The sequence below is a fragment of the Halichoerus grypus genome, chromosome 4 (genome assembly GCF_964656455.1).
Source record: "Halichoerus grypus chromosome 4, mHalGry1.hap1.1, whole genome shotgun sequence".
NCBI classification, from domain to species: domain Eukaryota; kingdom Metazoa; phylum Chordata; class Mammalia; order Carnivora; family Phocidae; genus Halichoerus; species Halichoerus grypus.
This window is the reverse complement of record NC_135715.1, coordinates 192,875,329-192,890,309: the sequence shown is the minus strand read 5'-3', so window position 1 is coordinate 192,890,309 and position 14,981 is coordinate 192,875,329. Positions and strand designations below refer to the sequence as shown.

Below are 14,981 nucleotides of genomic sequence, written 5' to 3'. Positions count from 1 at the left end.
GAGTAAGACAAGCCACAGACTGGGAGAAAATATTTGCAAGAGACACATCTGACAAATGATTGCTATCCAGAATATATATTTAAAAAAAATTTTTAAACACAACAAGAAAGCAAACAACCTGATTTAAAAATGGGCCAAAGATCTTATCACACACCTTGCCAAAGAAGATATACAGATGGCAAAGAAGCACATGAAAAGATGCTCCACATCATATGTCATCGGGGACATGCAAACGAAAACGACAACGAGAAAGCTGTACAGGGCTGACGGTGGTCACAGTCTGGAGCACTGACGACATCCAACGCTGACAAGGGTGTGGGGCAGCCGGAACTCTCGTTCACTGCCGGTGGGAATGCAAAATGGCAGCCACTTGGAAGGCAGTCTGATGGTTTCTCACAAAACTAAACTCACTTTTACCATGTGATCCAGCAGTCGCATTCCTTGGTATTTACCCAAAGGAGCTGAAAACTCATGTTTGCACAAAACCTGCAATGAATATTTATAGCCACTATATTAATAAATAATCACGCAAGCTTGGAAGCAGCTAAGATGTCCCTCAGTAGGTGAATGGATTAAATGAGCTGGTCCATCCAGACACTGGGATATTATTCAGCGCTAAAAAGAAATGTGCTGTCGACCCAGGAAAAGACGTGGAGGTGCTCGAATGCTTATTACTAAGTGAAAGAAGCCAATTTGAGAAGGCGACATTCTGTAGAATTCCAGCTCTGACATTCTGGAAAAGACAAAATTACAGAGACAGTAGAAAGATCAGTGGTTGCCAGGGGTGAGGAGGGAGGGGCGAACAGGTGAAGCACGGAGGAATTTTGGAAATACTCCGCATGATACCATACGGATGGATACATGTCATTACACATTTGTCCAAACCCGTAGAGTGCATGACACCAAGAGTGAGCCCTAATGTGAACGATGGATCTGGGGTGATGATGATGTGTCGATGTGGGTTCATCAGTTCTAACACATGTCCCGTCTGCTGAGGGATGTTGGTCACGGGGGGGCTGTGCATGTGTGGGGGCAGGGGGGGTCTGTGGGAGATCTCTATACCTTCCTCTCAATTTTGCTAGGTATCTAAAACTGCCTCCAAAAATAAAGTCTTCAAAAATAAAATACATTTAAAATGTTTTGAATCAACGGGGTCGTGGTGAATGACAGCAGATCCCAGAAACTGAACCAGGTTGCAGCCTGTCACCAAGGTGCTCTGCTGGGTGTTACAGACTTAGTGGAAGAGGATGGCACAGGCTGTGGACGGCGCAACATGGCAGCCGATCTGCGGAATGCATGCCTTCCAAGCCCCATGGGAGAGGGAGTTAGAAACAATTTGTGTTCACTTGGAAGAGGCAATGACGTGAGGTCACGGTCTTGCCCCAGGTTGAGGTTGACCCGCTGGCTCTGGTCATGATATAGGCCTCATGGGCCGTCATCACCTGGATGGGTCCTGCCGAGTATCTTGCTGGCTCACGATATTGATGACATCATGCTGATAAGACCTGAGGAGCATTGACTGGCAAGTGCTTTGGATGCCTCGTAAGACACTTTTATTCCAAAGGGTGGGAGACAAATGTCACCGTCTCAGGGTCTGTGCTGTAGCTGAAGGTTTGAGAGGCTCAGTGGTCTGGGCATGCCAAGACATTGCTTCTAAGGAATAGCAGGAATTTTTATACCGTGCCCCACCTACCGTGATGAATAAGGGCCCCGCTGGCTTTGGCAGATGGCACCCACCTCACTTGGAATGTCCGTGCGTCAGGTGGCTCAGAGCCTGTTAGTTCTGAGTGGGGCCAGAGTGCAGGCGGGGTCTTTGGCAGGTTCGTGCTACCGTACAAGCATGGCTCATGACGGTAGCCCTGGGAGAGGGGGACACCACATAAACCCCGTGTCCGAAAACCCCGACATGCAAGCCTGCCCCCTCTGCAGCAGAGAACCACTCACCTTTCCAAACATCTGTCATGAAACTGGGCCGCAGTGGGGAAGGAGCCCCTGACCACGGGACCCTCGGTGGCAACAGCACCTGAGCTGCCCATCACCAGCCAAGTATCACAGAGGGACCTCACCTGTGCAGCGAGGCAGGAAAAATAAGTAGAAGGCACGAAGACTGGAGAAGAAGTGAGACTGTCATATTCACAGACAAATTACATATCTACATAGAAAACCCCAAGGAATCCACAAAGAAACTGCTGGACTTTGTGAATTTGGCAAGGTTAGAAGACAGGTGAACAGAGAAAAGTTAACTGTACTTGTATACATTAAGAATAAACAATTGGAAATGAAATTTTTAAAATACCATTTACAACAGGGTCAAAACTGTCAAAGACCCAGGAATATATGTAATGAAAGGTATGTAAGTCCTCTGCACTAAAACATTGCTGAATATGATTTAAAAGACCCAAATTAACATTCACGAATAGGAATTTATATTTTGGTGATTTCCAGTGTCCTTAACTTGATGCATAGATTTATTGCAATTCCTATCAAAATTCTGATGAGCTGTTCTGAAGAGATAGACAAGATGATTCTAAATTTCCATGGAAATTCAAGGGATCTAGGATAAGAAAAACAATCTTTAAAAGGGAGAGCAGAATCGGAAGACTGGCATGACTTGCTTACAAGACTCACCATGAAGCGGTGGTGTGGGTGGCAATCTGGGACTGGGCGGAGGCGGTGCCCCAGGAGGGAGAGGCCTGAGCGGGCCTGCAAGGACGATCAAGGGCAAGGGGCCACGTCCGTCAGGTGGGCTCAGGAAAGTCTGTTTAACAATCGTTGCTAGAACACGGGCTGTCAGTGTGGATAAAAGCAAACCCTGTCCTTTTCCCACCCCATGCACAAAATTAATATAAAGTGCGTTCTGAACCTCAATACAAAAGCTGACACCATAAAGTTTCCAGAAGAAAACATAGGAAGAGATCTTTGGAACCTCCATATCATCAAAGATGTCCCGAGAGGTTACCGACGGCACAGACCACAAGAGAAGACACATAAATTGGAACTCACAAAGGGAAAAGACCTGCTCTTTGGAAGACATGATTAAAAAAATGAATAGGTAAGCCAGGGAGTAGGGGATAATACTCATCACACACCCAGCAGGACCTGGAACCTATAAAATAACGGCCATAAATTAACAATAAAAAGATGAAAATCAAATAATATGAGCAAAATACTTAAGCTGACAAGTCAGAAAAGAAGATCTATGGATGGCCCGTCCACACCCGAAAAGATGGTCCGTATCATGAGTCATCGGAGAAATGCAAGTTAAAACCGGATGCGATAGGATTTCGCCCCCACTAGAAAAGCAGACACGGCCAGATACCGGTGGAGCTTGCGGGTGCATCCGGTGAGGATCTCAAGTGCTCCAGACCGCGCGGAGCTCTGTGGCATCTTCCAGAGCTAGAGCTGGACCTACCGTACGACCCCAGGACGCCCCGGCGCCATGCACACCTGTGAGAGCGGTCATCACAACCTTCTTCATCATAGCCCCAGAGGTCCGTTAAAGCAGGTGATAAACAGACGCCAGACCATGGAACCGCACCAGCAAGGGAGACAAAGCGTGTCCCCGTGTCCTGTGCAACACGCGTGACTGTCAGAGTGCCAAGTGAAAGCAGCAGATACACGAGAGCATGTGCCGTGTGATTCCATTGATACGACACGCAAACACCTGCAGGGCTGGTCCGCGGGGATCGAATTGGACGGGGGGCGTTGCCTGGCTGGGGGCACGGGGGACCTGCCGCTGGGTTCTCATCCCCGTGTCTGCTCAGGGAAGAGCCAACCAGGACAGGGCTGCTGTCAGGACGAAGGCGGCCCATGGGGTCCTGTCTGGCCTTCTCTGGGAGCGACTCCTTCCGCCCACCTTCGACTTGTGGATTTCCGACCCTCGGGCCCTCTCCGCTCCTGCGTGCGTCCCTCCTGGTGGCCGTGAGCACATGCCGGACCGTGTTCCGTCGGCTCAGGGCCCTCCCCCATCGCACACAACTGTGCCTGGCCAGCACCTGCCTGAGTGACGGGGGCCGAGCCAGGCCAGCCCGGGCCCTGCACAAAGACAGGGGGCCCGCTGGGCTGCAGGTGCCCACCTGAACCTGGGGGAGGCCCTGCCTGGCCCCCTCCTGGGGCTCTTAGGACGGGTGAGGACCTGGAGTGTGGCTGTGCCTGTGATTCCCAGGCTGGCCTGTTCTGAAGCTCCTAGGAAGGAGGAGGGAGGGAGCCTGGCACAGGCAGAAACCCAAGTGAGGGGCAGTTAAGGGACAGAGGGTCAGAGGGCGCCAAGTGGAGAAGGGCAGGGGCTGGGGCCCGGGGCCACCCTCGGATGTCCATCTGAGGCCCCTGCGCTGGCCTGCACACCTGTGTTGTGACCTTCAGCCATCCCGGCTCCAACCCTGGCTGTGTGCCTGGGGCATGTTGGGGCCTTCACATCGGTGACTCGAGTCACGAGTCAGCCCGGGAGGCTGTGGGGGTTGCCCTGGAGGCATGTGTGCGGGTGTTCTTTGCAGGTGTGAGATCTGGGGCCAAGGTGTACGGTGACAAGGCCCCCACACACCTGTCTAACAGTCCCGGGGGGGTGCCCCAGGCAAGGATCTGCCCCCAAGCAATCCCCCAACCAAGGAGCCATCAGGGACAGTGGTCCCTCCCTGCCGGACGATTCTGCAGCCCACCCTACACACAATGAGGACAGATGACCAACGATTCTTTATTGAGTATTCCAGGCAGGCCAGGGACCCGCAGGGGCTGCGGCTCACTGGGGAGGTGCCATGGGTCCTGAGCCCACATGGTCCATTTCCGGGAGGTGCCTCTCAAAGAGGAGAAGGACGTCCTGGGGCTGGAGCAGCTGCCGGTCCTGCCCCTCCTGCGTGCCTCGCCCCCTGGGGCCCGACTGTCCGGCAGAGTCTGTTTGCTCCTGGTCCCCCTCCAGGCCCCTCCAGGAGGGTGGGTCACAGGCTGCCAATCACAGCTTGCTCCGGGGGCAGTGCTGCAGGGCCTCCTGCAGGGCGTGGATCACTCGGTCCACGTTCTCCCGGGTGGCGTTGCAGCCCAGCAGGCCGATCCGAAGCACCTGCGGGGGGTGGGGGGTCCCGTGCAGATGTCGACCCGGCTCTGAATGAGGTCTGGGCAGAGCAGGCGGGCTCTCCAGCGTGTGCCCCCTCCCCAGGCACACAGGGAGCCCCCCACCCGGACCCAGGCCGAGCACACACAGAGCTCAAGAAGGGCGGCCAGGATGACGGTCAGCTAACGAGCGCTCAGAATCACCCGCTCGGCAGGCACAACCAGACCCAGGCATGGGGCCTCCAGCCTGGTCTGCCCACTCTCAGGGGAGGAAGGCCATTCTGGGGGGACTGGGGGGTACTGCACCCCACGGCGTCACCAAGCTGGGGTGAAGGGGGGACAGGAGCATTCCCTTTACCCAGATCCCACCCCCCGCACAAACCCCTGGGTTCAGAGCAGGATGTTTCCGTCTGGATGCCCCTGCTGCCCCAGGGACCTGATGACCCCCGACCTCGGCCGGGGCCTGGGCACACAGTACTCTACGTGGGGTGGTGAATGTAGCTTCTGTGGTAGGTGTGGCCAGTCCCTGGCCCTGGCCACGCCGAGCGGCCGCTGTCCCCTTACCTTCCCCACTGAGGGCCCAAGGCCACCCGTGATCTCAATGTCAAAATTGTCCATGACGTAGTTGACGATGTCTCTCCAGTCGTAGCCAGTGGGAGCGGCCACCGTGGTGACGGTGGGCAGCCGGATCGCCTGCAGGACGCGCCCGACTCAGCCACCTTCCCCACGGTGTGTGGCCAGCACCAGCTCATCTGGCCCGGCCAGCCCTGGTCTCAGGCTCCAGAGGGGCGGGCAGAGACAGGGGGTGGGCAGGGAGTGGGGAAGCAGGGGCCCAAGGACAGTGAGGTCACCACCTCCCCAGCAGCCCGTGCGCACTGGGTGTGTCTGTGTGTCTGTTCCCTGGGGCGGGTCGCACCTCCCTGGGGCTAAGGAGCTTCTGTTTCCTACCGAATCTTGGGCTGACTGGCTGGTTCTGGGGACCCTCCCACCCTCCACCCCCGCCGGGCGGGACTGCCAGGGCTCTGAGGCCGATGGGCGTCTTCGGCTCAGAGGTCACCCATAACTACTTTAAGTGGGGAGGCTTTGGGGGAGAGCAGGGGCGTCAAACTAAGTGTCCTCAGATCCGGAGGTCAGGGACAGGACCCTGTGTCCATTCGGAGGGGGCTGGGCAGAAGCTCTCCCCTCCCCCCACGCTCCCCCTCTCAGCCCCCCGCCCCCGCCCCGCTCTCCTTACTGGGTCCTTCACGAAGAGCTGCAGGCCCAGCCCCTGCAGTCGCTCCTGCAGGTAAGCCGTGGCCTCGCGGTGCTGCCTCCAGCTGTTCTCCAGGCCCTGGGAGGGCAGAGGGCACCCGGTGGGCGCGACAGGGGAGGGCAGGGTTGGCGCCTCCGTCGGCCGTGAGAGACGGACAAACGCCCTCATCCGTGGGGGGTGGCAGCTTCAGGCCGCAGAGGGGCTCCTGGGCTCCTCTCCCGGCCTGGACTCTGACCCCATAGAGACCCCCCGAGTCCCCAGCTCAGGGCCCTGGCTCTGCCCCAGCGACCAGACCTGGAGCCACCTCGGGGCAGTGGAAATGGTCTGGGTCTGGGGGGTAGGTGGGGGGCCCAGCCAGTGGATGGAGCCTTGCGGCCCCCGGACAACGTGAGGTGGGAGCACCTTGCTGCGGGTGGGGAAGGGGCTTCTGAGCCACCCACTGTCTCCTGTCTTCCCAGCACATGGACCCCCCCATCCCTAGTCCATGGGCCTCACCCTCTCTCAGCCACACCGCCCCCCTGCCCCGAGCCCACGGCCAGCCTGGTGACCACCCAGCTCCCAGGGCCCCTCAGCTCCTCCCGGCCCAGCGCTGGGGTGGCGGCTCTGCGAGTGGACACAGAAGAGCAAACAGCCGGCACAGCCCTGCGGCCTCAGGGAGACCGGCCACAGCCCAGGGGCCCCCGGGAGCTGCTGCCGCTGGGGTCCGGCCCCTGCCCCGCCCCCTCACCTGTTCCGCCACGAGGGCCAGGCTCTCTCTCAGGCTGTAAAGGCTGACGACCGGGGTGGTGTGATGGTATCTGGAAGACAGGACGGGGCTCAGTCCAGCGTCCCTGGGCGGGGGGGGCCAGGCTCTCTGACAACGGGTCTAGCCCCCTTCCCAGGGGGCCGCGGTCCAGTTCTGGGCATGACAGACTCCGAGCTAGAGAAGCAGCTGGGTCTGGGGAGAGCAAGGCTCAGAGCGAGGACACTGGCCAGATCGCCTAGGGCGGGCTCCCCTCCACCTGGCCTCTCTTAGCCCCAGTGGCCCCAAGAAGCCACTGTTCCTGCTGAGTAGGGCACAGTTCCTGGCGCCCCTCAGCCCCGCGTGTGCCATAAGGGATCTTGGGTTGTAGCTAAAGTCGCCTCACAAGGAGCCCCTGGCTCAGCTCCTCTTTTTGAGAGGTGGGTAAACTGAGACCCAGGAATGGGGAGATGTGGCTGGGCCAGGCCCAATGTGCCCGGAGGTGCACAGGGGCTCTGAGAGGAGAGGGCCCGGTGGGAGGGTGGGGGGGCCCATGCTGCTGGATCTGAGCCCCCAGGCCCGGGGGCATCGCTGGCCTGACCCTGGTGAATCCTGGGGCTCCAGCTGGGCTACGGGCTTAGAACCCAGTGTGTACAACTGGTGAGAGGCTGGGGTGGTGAGAGGTCACAAGACGTGGCCCCGGCCCTGCGGTCCTCACATCCTGGGTTGGTCGTCGCAGCCCCAGATGTTGGCCAGCCACTTCATGTCCAGGTAGAAGGAGACCGGCTTTGTCTTCCGACTGTAGATCTTATTTCTGGGAAGGAAGGACCAGCCTGAGTGCCTGCCTGTCTGGCTGGGGCGCCTAGGGGCAGTCCCGTCAGGCTCTCCTGGTTCGCAGAAGTGAGCCAGAGGGGCAGACCCCCCCGGACCCCTGTGGCTGTGCTAAGCCCCAGGCGGGCTGTGTGCCTCCCCAGCCCCTGCACCTTCCTGGGCCAGGCACAGTGGGGACCTCGGCTCGTCTGCTCTCAGGCCCCCCGTAATGCAGCTGGTCTGGAAACTTTAAATACACCTATTGTCCAGATCAGTGTGAACAGACAGGGCCTCTACCTGAGCTCCGAGCTCCATACTCAGATCCAGCCACCTCCGCGGCCCTCCCACAGGCAGCTCAGACTTCCCACACCCACGTACAACCCCCACCACATCCGAGATTGTCTCTGTGCTGCTAAACGGCCGAGTGCCGCTGATGGTAATCCTCTGCTGGGGCCAGTCCCCTATCCCTACCTGGCCCGGCTCAGGGTCTGCACCCTGGGGATGTGGGGGACGCTGGGGCTGCTGGACAAAGCTAGTCCATGACCAACCCCATGAAGAAGCTTGTGCATCAGCTCCTGGAAACTGAGCCGGCGGTGGGGGCCTGGGGGATGGCCACGGAACCCCCTGTCCTTGGCTTGAAGCTTGGGAACTTCCAGGATACCAGGTCCTGCATTCTCACACACAAGCCCAGGCTCCATGAGGAGACTCTTCTGGAGGCCACTAGCCTCATACCCGTGACCCTCGCCGTGCCCCGGCTAGCCCCTGCCTGCGAGCTCAGAGCTTTAGTGCACCTGTCCAGGGCGGGCACCTGTCCAGGGTGGGCGGTGAGCAGTCCAGCGGTGTGTCCAAGCACGGCCCAAGGAGTGCCTCCCTCCCTTGCTCTGATCTTCCCTCCTTAGGGGCCATCCAGCCTCACTGCCCATCCAGCCCCGGGTCGGGGGCCCTGGGGGTCACTCACTTGGCCTTGTCACTGAAGGAGATGAGCGAAGTCCCTGGAGGCGCGTTCAGGACCTTCTGGGAGCCCGAGTACAAGACGTCAATGCCTGTGGAGAGGAGAGGCGCGTGCTCCTGGGGGTCCGAGCTCCACCCAGGGCAGGATCATTGCAGGTGCCCTCTGAAGCAAGGTCGGCCGTCTTGTCGGACTCAGTCCTTAACCTCTGCGACCTGACGCTGTGTCCGGGGAGATGGAGTTAAATTGCAGGCCACCCGCTTGCGGTCGGCTGGGTGTGGAGGTGGCGTCAGGGGCGAGCGAGCGTGTGGGGGTGGCAGAGGGGACAGGAGGAAACAGGTTTTCTTGCCACATCTCGAGTAAGAGCCCACTGACTTCTGAGAAAACCGGATTTTATGCCAGAGGCAGCAGCGACGCGTAGCCATAAATCCGAGCATCGCACCCGCCTTGCGGCCCGGGCTATCGTGAGCCAACGTGCACCAAAGGCTTACATGGACAGAAACACTCTCTATGGTTTATTCCTGGAAGTGCAAACCTGGAAAGAACCCAAAGGCCCGCCACCAGGAGAGGCGTGAGCTGTGGTCCGTTCAGGTAATCAGAGGACGCTGACGGACAGACACGTCGAACGACATGATTACAGCTCGCCAGCCTGAGGTTGGCAGGGAGGGTAGAAGTGCGGAGGGTGTCCCGGGTTCAACCCTGGCTTCTTGGGCTGCACTGTCTCCTGGGACCTGGGCTGGAGCCTCTTCTCTCCCACGGCGGGGACGGCTGGCCCGGGAGGCGCAGGGTGGGCATCCCGGGGACAGCCCTGCCACCCTGCACTGCGTCCCCAGGGCCCCTCCCCCTTGCCTGCCCGGAGCTCCCTGATAGAGAGGTTCTGGGGGAAGCATGCCTGACCAAGCTGGGTGGGCGGCTGTGCACACGTGCCACCTGTGTGGATTCGGACTTTCCTCTGTGAGGAAACGCTGGGCCTGCGAGGCTTCCCTGGGCTGGCCTGCAGGGTGACCCTGCATGTGCTCGCTGCATGTGACAGGCTGGTGGGGTGCCGGCCGATGGGCAAGCTGAGGCCCAGCCTGACTGGCAGGGGCCCTGGCACTTCTCCCACCCATATGCCTGAGGGCTCTGGGCGCCTCCCCAGATGCTGGAGGAGCTTCTCCCCCCACTTGCTCCCCACGTCGGGGCCTGACAACCCAGCGGAAACACTGGCGTGTCGATGAGCTCGTGGATCCCGTCCTGCCGCGGGGAGGAGACGAAGTTCCCCTGGGGCCCTAGTCCACGGTGTGGGCTGATGGCGAGCTTGCAGACACTGCCCGGTGGGACCTCTCCTCGAGGGCCCTCCGCGCCCTCCGAGCCCCCCAGCTGCGGGTGACGGGGGCGTGGCTTACCTTGCTGGTCCATGTAGATGGGGACTCCGCCCAGGGATGCCACCGAGTCCACCAGGAGAAGGCACTTGTGCCTGGGGGTGCAAGGCAGTAGGGGGAGCACGGGAGGCCTCAGACTCTCTGGAGTCTCGGGAGGGGCCTCGAGGACCTCCAGAAGGCCAGCGGGAGGCTTGGACGCCTTCTGCCTCCCCCAGGGTACGTCCTCCTAGATGCCCAGACCCCTAGGACCAGCTCTGTGTGGGAACCGGGGTGAGCAGAGGGGCAGAGCAAGTGTCCATGCGGGCCCGGCCGGCCTGTGCACAGGATACCCCTGCACGGGTGTGCATGAGGGCCTGCCCCGCCGGTCTGCGGTCCTGGGGGCGGGCTGGGGCTCTGAGTGGGGCCCAGGGACCAGAGCCCACGAGGCTGGGCCTTCCTTCTGCCAGCAGTGTGCTGGCTGCACTTCCAGAGCCCAGGGAGGACAGAGTCCAGGAACAGCCCGAGCTGAAAGCTTTGACTCTCCTCCATCTCCATGTTTTCTCAGGGAAAAAAAAAAAAAAGCCACGGGGCCGCCTGGCCGGCTCAGCTGGTAGAGCGTGCGACTCTTGATCTCAGGGTTGTGAGTTTAGCCCCACGCTGGGCATAGAGATTACTTAAATAAAATTTTTTAAAGGCATAAAGCATATCCCACGCTCGGCACAGAGGGGCAGGTGGATGCCCTGGGGGGTCACAGCCCAGGCCTGGTTTACTAGACAAGACCCCAGGGGATGGGCTGTCCTGGCTGGGATGGTGCCAGGCAGCCCCCCTGTCCCCCAGGATAGATGGCAGCCCTGCCGGGGTGATCCTGCCTGGTTGGAGAGCTTCTCTCCTTCCATCCCGCTGTCAACTCTCCAGAGCAGGACTGCTGGTCACAGGAGGGAGTCCCACCTGACTACTCCCAAGGTCCTGCCCATTCCATGCAGGGTTGGGGAGGCTGGAGGAGGGTAGTGGAGGTAGGAGGCTGTTCTGGGGCTCTTGGATCTCAGGACAAGGTGGGGGCAGGCCCCAGCCGCTCCTGGGACCCGGGTAGCTGGGTCAGCCTCAAGCTGGGTCAGCCGTGGGGACTGGAGGACAGTGGGCACTTGATTGGGTGCCCGAGCACCTGATCCTGCTCTCAGGGGGGCAGAGGACCCCCAGGAGCCGCACACCGTGTGACAGAGGCGGGGGGAGGGTGGAAAGTCAGGATGGGGGCTGGGTCTCGCCTGCTGCCTCCCAGACTGGAGGGACTCGCCCGCACCGCCAGTCCCCCGCCGGACCCTGAGGTGTGCCTGGCCCCGCCGCCAGCGCCCTGGCCCTGGGCAAGCTCACCTGTGGCAGAGAGCCCCGTAACCGTCGAGGGGCTGCAGCACGCCGCTGGATGACTCCCCCTGGGTCAGGAACAGCAACACGGGCTTGTGCCGGGCCAGGCCCTGCGTGGGACAGCATGACAGCTGTGGGCAGAGCCAGCAGGCTCGGACTCCCCCTGGGTCCAGAAAGACTTTTCCTGGGGAGGGCAGGGCAGGATCCGCCTCCCAAACCCTCCTCTTCCCCGTGGATGGCAGAGATCTGGGCAGCGGAAAAGAGCCTCATGCCCTGTCTGTGCATGTGCTGTGCCAGCCTCTGGGCTCTGGGAGGTGGGCTTGTCCAGGAAGAGAGGGACTTTCTTCCAGAGACCGAGGAAGAATGGCGCCAGCCTCCCACCTTGTCCTGCTGGGGCTACGGTGAGGTCCGCTGAGTCCCCAGGTCTTGCCTGGTTGGGATGGACGTTTCCTGATGGGGCATCCTGAGTGTCAGGGCACGTCCTGCTCCCCACATCCTGCCTCTAGCCCCTCTTGCCCAGCCCACAGGACTGGGCTCCTGACTCAGTTTCCCTGCCAGGCAGAACCCTCTCTATCAGGCTTTCCACTGGCTCTCAGGTATTGGAATGCTCCTCCTGTGCCCAGTCACCTGGTGCTGGGAAGAGCTGAGGGTCAGCCGCCAGCCCAGGTCTCCTAGCCCTGAGCCCCCTTGGCTGGCCGGCCCCCTCTCCTCCCTAGGGCCAACGCACCCCACCCTACCTCTTCCACGTCCTGCAGTGTGTAGTGGCCTCCAGGGTCCTTGATCATTGGGTGCACTTGGGCTCCTGAGGGCAGGGGCAGGGTGAGGGGTGAGTGCCCTCCTCCCCAGTGTTGGAGACGGGGGTCTGTGCTGAGCAGGCAGGCCCTGTGAGGGCAGGTACCCGCCCATCCCAGCCCAAAGAAGCCAGAGGGAAGAGGAAGGTGGGGTGTGCTCAGTGAGGCTGTTCTTTGTGAGCTGAGGTTTCTGGGGTGCTTGGGATGAGAACGTTCAGGCTCAGCTGCACTGCCCCTTCCTTGGGTGAACCTCCCCCAGCCAGGATCCTCAGCCGGGAGGTGAACAAGCATTTGCACAAGGCTGGCTGGACCTGTGTCTTCCCAGCAACAGACTGAGTGGAGGAGGAATAGGGTGAGTGGAGGCCCCAGGAAGGCAGGCCCCTGCTCTCTCTCTCGGACCCCTTTGCCAACCCCGGGCGGCCCCCTGCACAGCTGACCCCCAGAGCCGTATGTAGGCAGGAGGAGGCCGGAGGACCACCCAAGCTCCAGGGGGGAGCCCAAGGTCAGGATGCGGACTGGGGGCGGAGCCTCTGGAGCGGGGGTGCCTGGGGCCCAGCGGGGCCTGACTTCTGCCCCCACGCCACCTCCCTTTGAAAACCAGTGTGTGGACTCAGGGGGACCAGGTGAGAGGTGGGGACCTCCTTGGGCCACTGGGGGTTGTCCATTAACCAGGACTGAGTGCGGCCATGTGTGGAGCTGACCATGCAGGAGCTTTGAGATGTTTCCAAATGCCGAGATGAATCATTAAACCCACGGCACACTCCTGCTTTTGATTCTTGTCTCTCTTCAGAAAAGTTTACTCTGAGAGTGAAAACGCTGTCTGTGTCTCTGTATTTTGCATCTCCAGAAAGAGGGCTGTTTCTGAGATAATGGGAGGGGGCTTCAGCCTCTGAAACCCTGTCCTGTCACAGGGTGGAGGTGATGCCTGGGGCCCCAGGAGAGACATGGGGGCTCTCGGGTTGGTGCTGAAATCTGCAGGTTCCCCACAGCCCTGTCTCCCCATGTGCTCCGGAAACCGCTGTCCTCAGCTCTGGGATCCTGGGAGGTGGGCGCCTCTCGAGCACCCTGATGCCCCCTTGGAGAAGGCAGCAGCTGACCCGGCAGGGAGGTGGGGGCGTGAAGGGGGATGGGCACTCCTGGGGTGTGTGGGGTGGATCTGCCGGCTTCACCTGGGGGGCGGGCAGGAGGCCGTGGGGAAGGGGCCCACACCCCACCCTCTGCCCCATGTCTCACCAATGCGCTCCCCGATGTCCGCGGCCCGCTGCCCCCAGATGCCGTTGGCCCCGACCAGGAAGGAGTCCCCTGGCTCCAGGAGGTTGAAGAGGGCGGCCTCCAGGGCGCAGTGCCCTGAGCCGCTGATGGCCAGCGTGAGGGGGTTCTTGGTCTGGAACACGTACTGGATGCCTTGCTTGATCTCATCCATTATCTGGGGGCAGAGGGCACACAGGTCAGGCCCTGCTCCCCCTGCCCTCTCCCAGCTGAGGAGGAGGTTCACCCACTGCCGCCACCTGGATGGCCTACCTGGAACATCTCCTTGTGCATGTGCCCGATCATCTGCAGCCCTCCGGCCACCAGGATGCGTGGAGCCAGGTTAGAAGGGCCAGGCCCCAGCAGAAGCCGGTTAGGGATGGACAGGGGTTTCAGCAGGGCCTTCGGGGGGGCCACCAGCAGCTGGTGGGAGGCCATGTTCCGCACCCAGCCTGCCGCCTGGGGCCCCAGGGCCGCACTGGCCCTGGCCAGCGCTCGGAACATTTCCCAGGGGGCCTTGTGCTGGTGTCCGGAGGCAGGGCCGGTCGATGGGCTCCCGCTGCACCCTCGGCCTTCCCTTGTTTGCCGTCGTCGTGACCTGACCCCTTATTGACGCTTCTCCCGCATATCAAGGCCTGACAGCCAGGGTGTTGAACCCTTGCTGGGGGGAGGAGCCTCCAGAGTCCAGTCAATGAAAAATAGAGCTTGGCACGTTGCCCTCTGCCCTCCCACCCCTCCAGCTCCTCTCAGCTGTCAGGTGCCCAGCCCCAGCCAAATGCATCCTGCAGACCCAGGGGGCCCCAAAGTTTTTCTTAAAGGACCAGAGAGCAACTATTTCTGGCTTGGCAGGCTTTATAGGCTGTGTCACAGCTCCTCAATCCTGCTGTCGTAGTGCAGAAGGGGCTGCAATGGGGTTGTTGCATGCCAATAAAACTTTATTTATAAAAACAAATGGTGGGCCAAATTTGGCCCGGCGGCCATCGTTTGCTGAGCTAAGGGAAAGGCTCAGTTTAGAAAATATGCCCCGTGCGTATAGACACACACGAGCGCTCACGCACGCACATGCACACACGCTCACGCACGCACACGCACACGCTCACGCACATGCACGCGCACACACACACACTGAGGACATGTTCCCTCCTGATCCTTTTAGAAGTAGTATTCCCTGTGCTTCTCCATTCCCAAGGGCCCTGAGGTGTGGCGTTCACTCACGTAACCAAGGGCACGTTTGCTTGCAGAGCCTTCTCTGCTTGCGACGTCACAGGTGGGTAGAGTAAATGCAGGTCACGGAGCAGGCGAAGGGGCCAGACCCAGCTGAGCCAGAGACACCTGTACAGCGGAGCTGCTCGTGTCCCAGGAAGGTGGAAAAGCCCGTGTTACCAGCAACCAGGAGAAGGAGGCGCCCGACCTGCTGTTTCCTGAGCAGCACAGACCCTGCTTACAGTTCTCACGGGGCCTGGTTGGA

The 14,981-nt window shown here is 60.4% G+C and overlaps 1 protein-coding gene across 1 annotated transcript; it reads right to left on the bottom strand.

The window, feature by feature from the left end:
* Positions 1-4,670: 4,670 nt before the first annotated feature.
* Positions 4,671-14,123, bottom strand: AGXT (alanine--glyoxylate aminotransferase). Its single transcript, XM_036114895.2, has 11 exons — positions 13,787-14,123; positions 13,499-13,691; positions 12,212-12,276; positions 11,484-11,584; positions 10,161-10,231; positions 8,785-8,869; positions 7,735-7,830; positions 7,023-7,092; positions 6,278-6,373; positions 5,608-5,736; positions 4,671-5,053 (listed from the first exon to the last, which is right to left on the bottom strand). Exons 1-11 carry the CDS (start codon positions 14,015-14,017, stop codon positions 4,946-4,948), a joined length of 1,245 nt encoding a protein of 414 aa, XP_035970788.1. The 5' UTR covers positions 14,018-14,123; the 3' UTR covers positions 4,671-4,945.
* Positions 14,124-14,981: the final 858 nt, after the last annotated feature.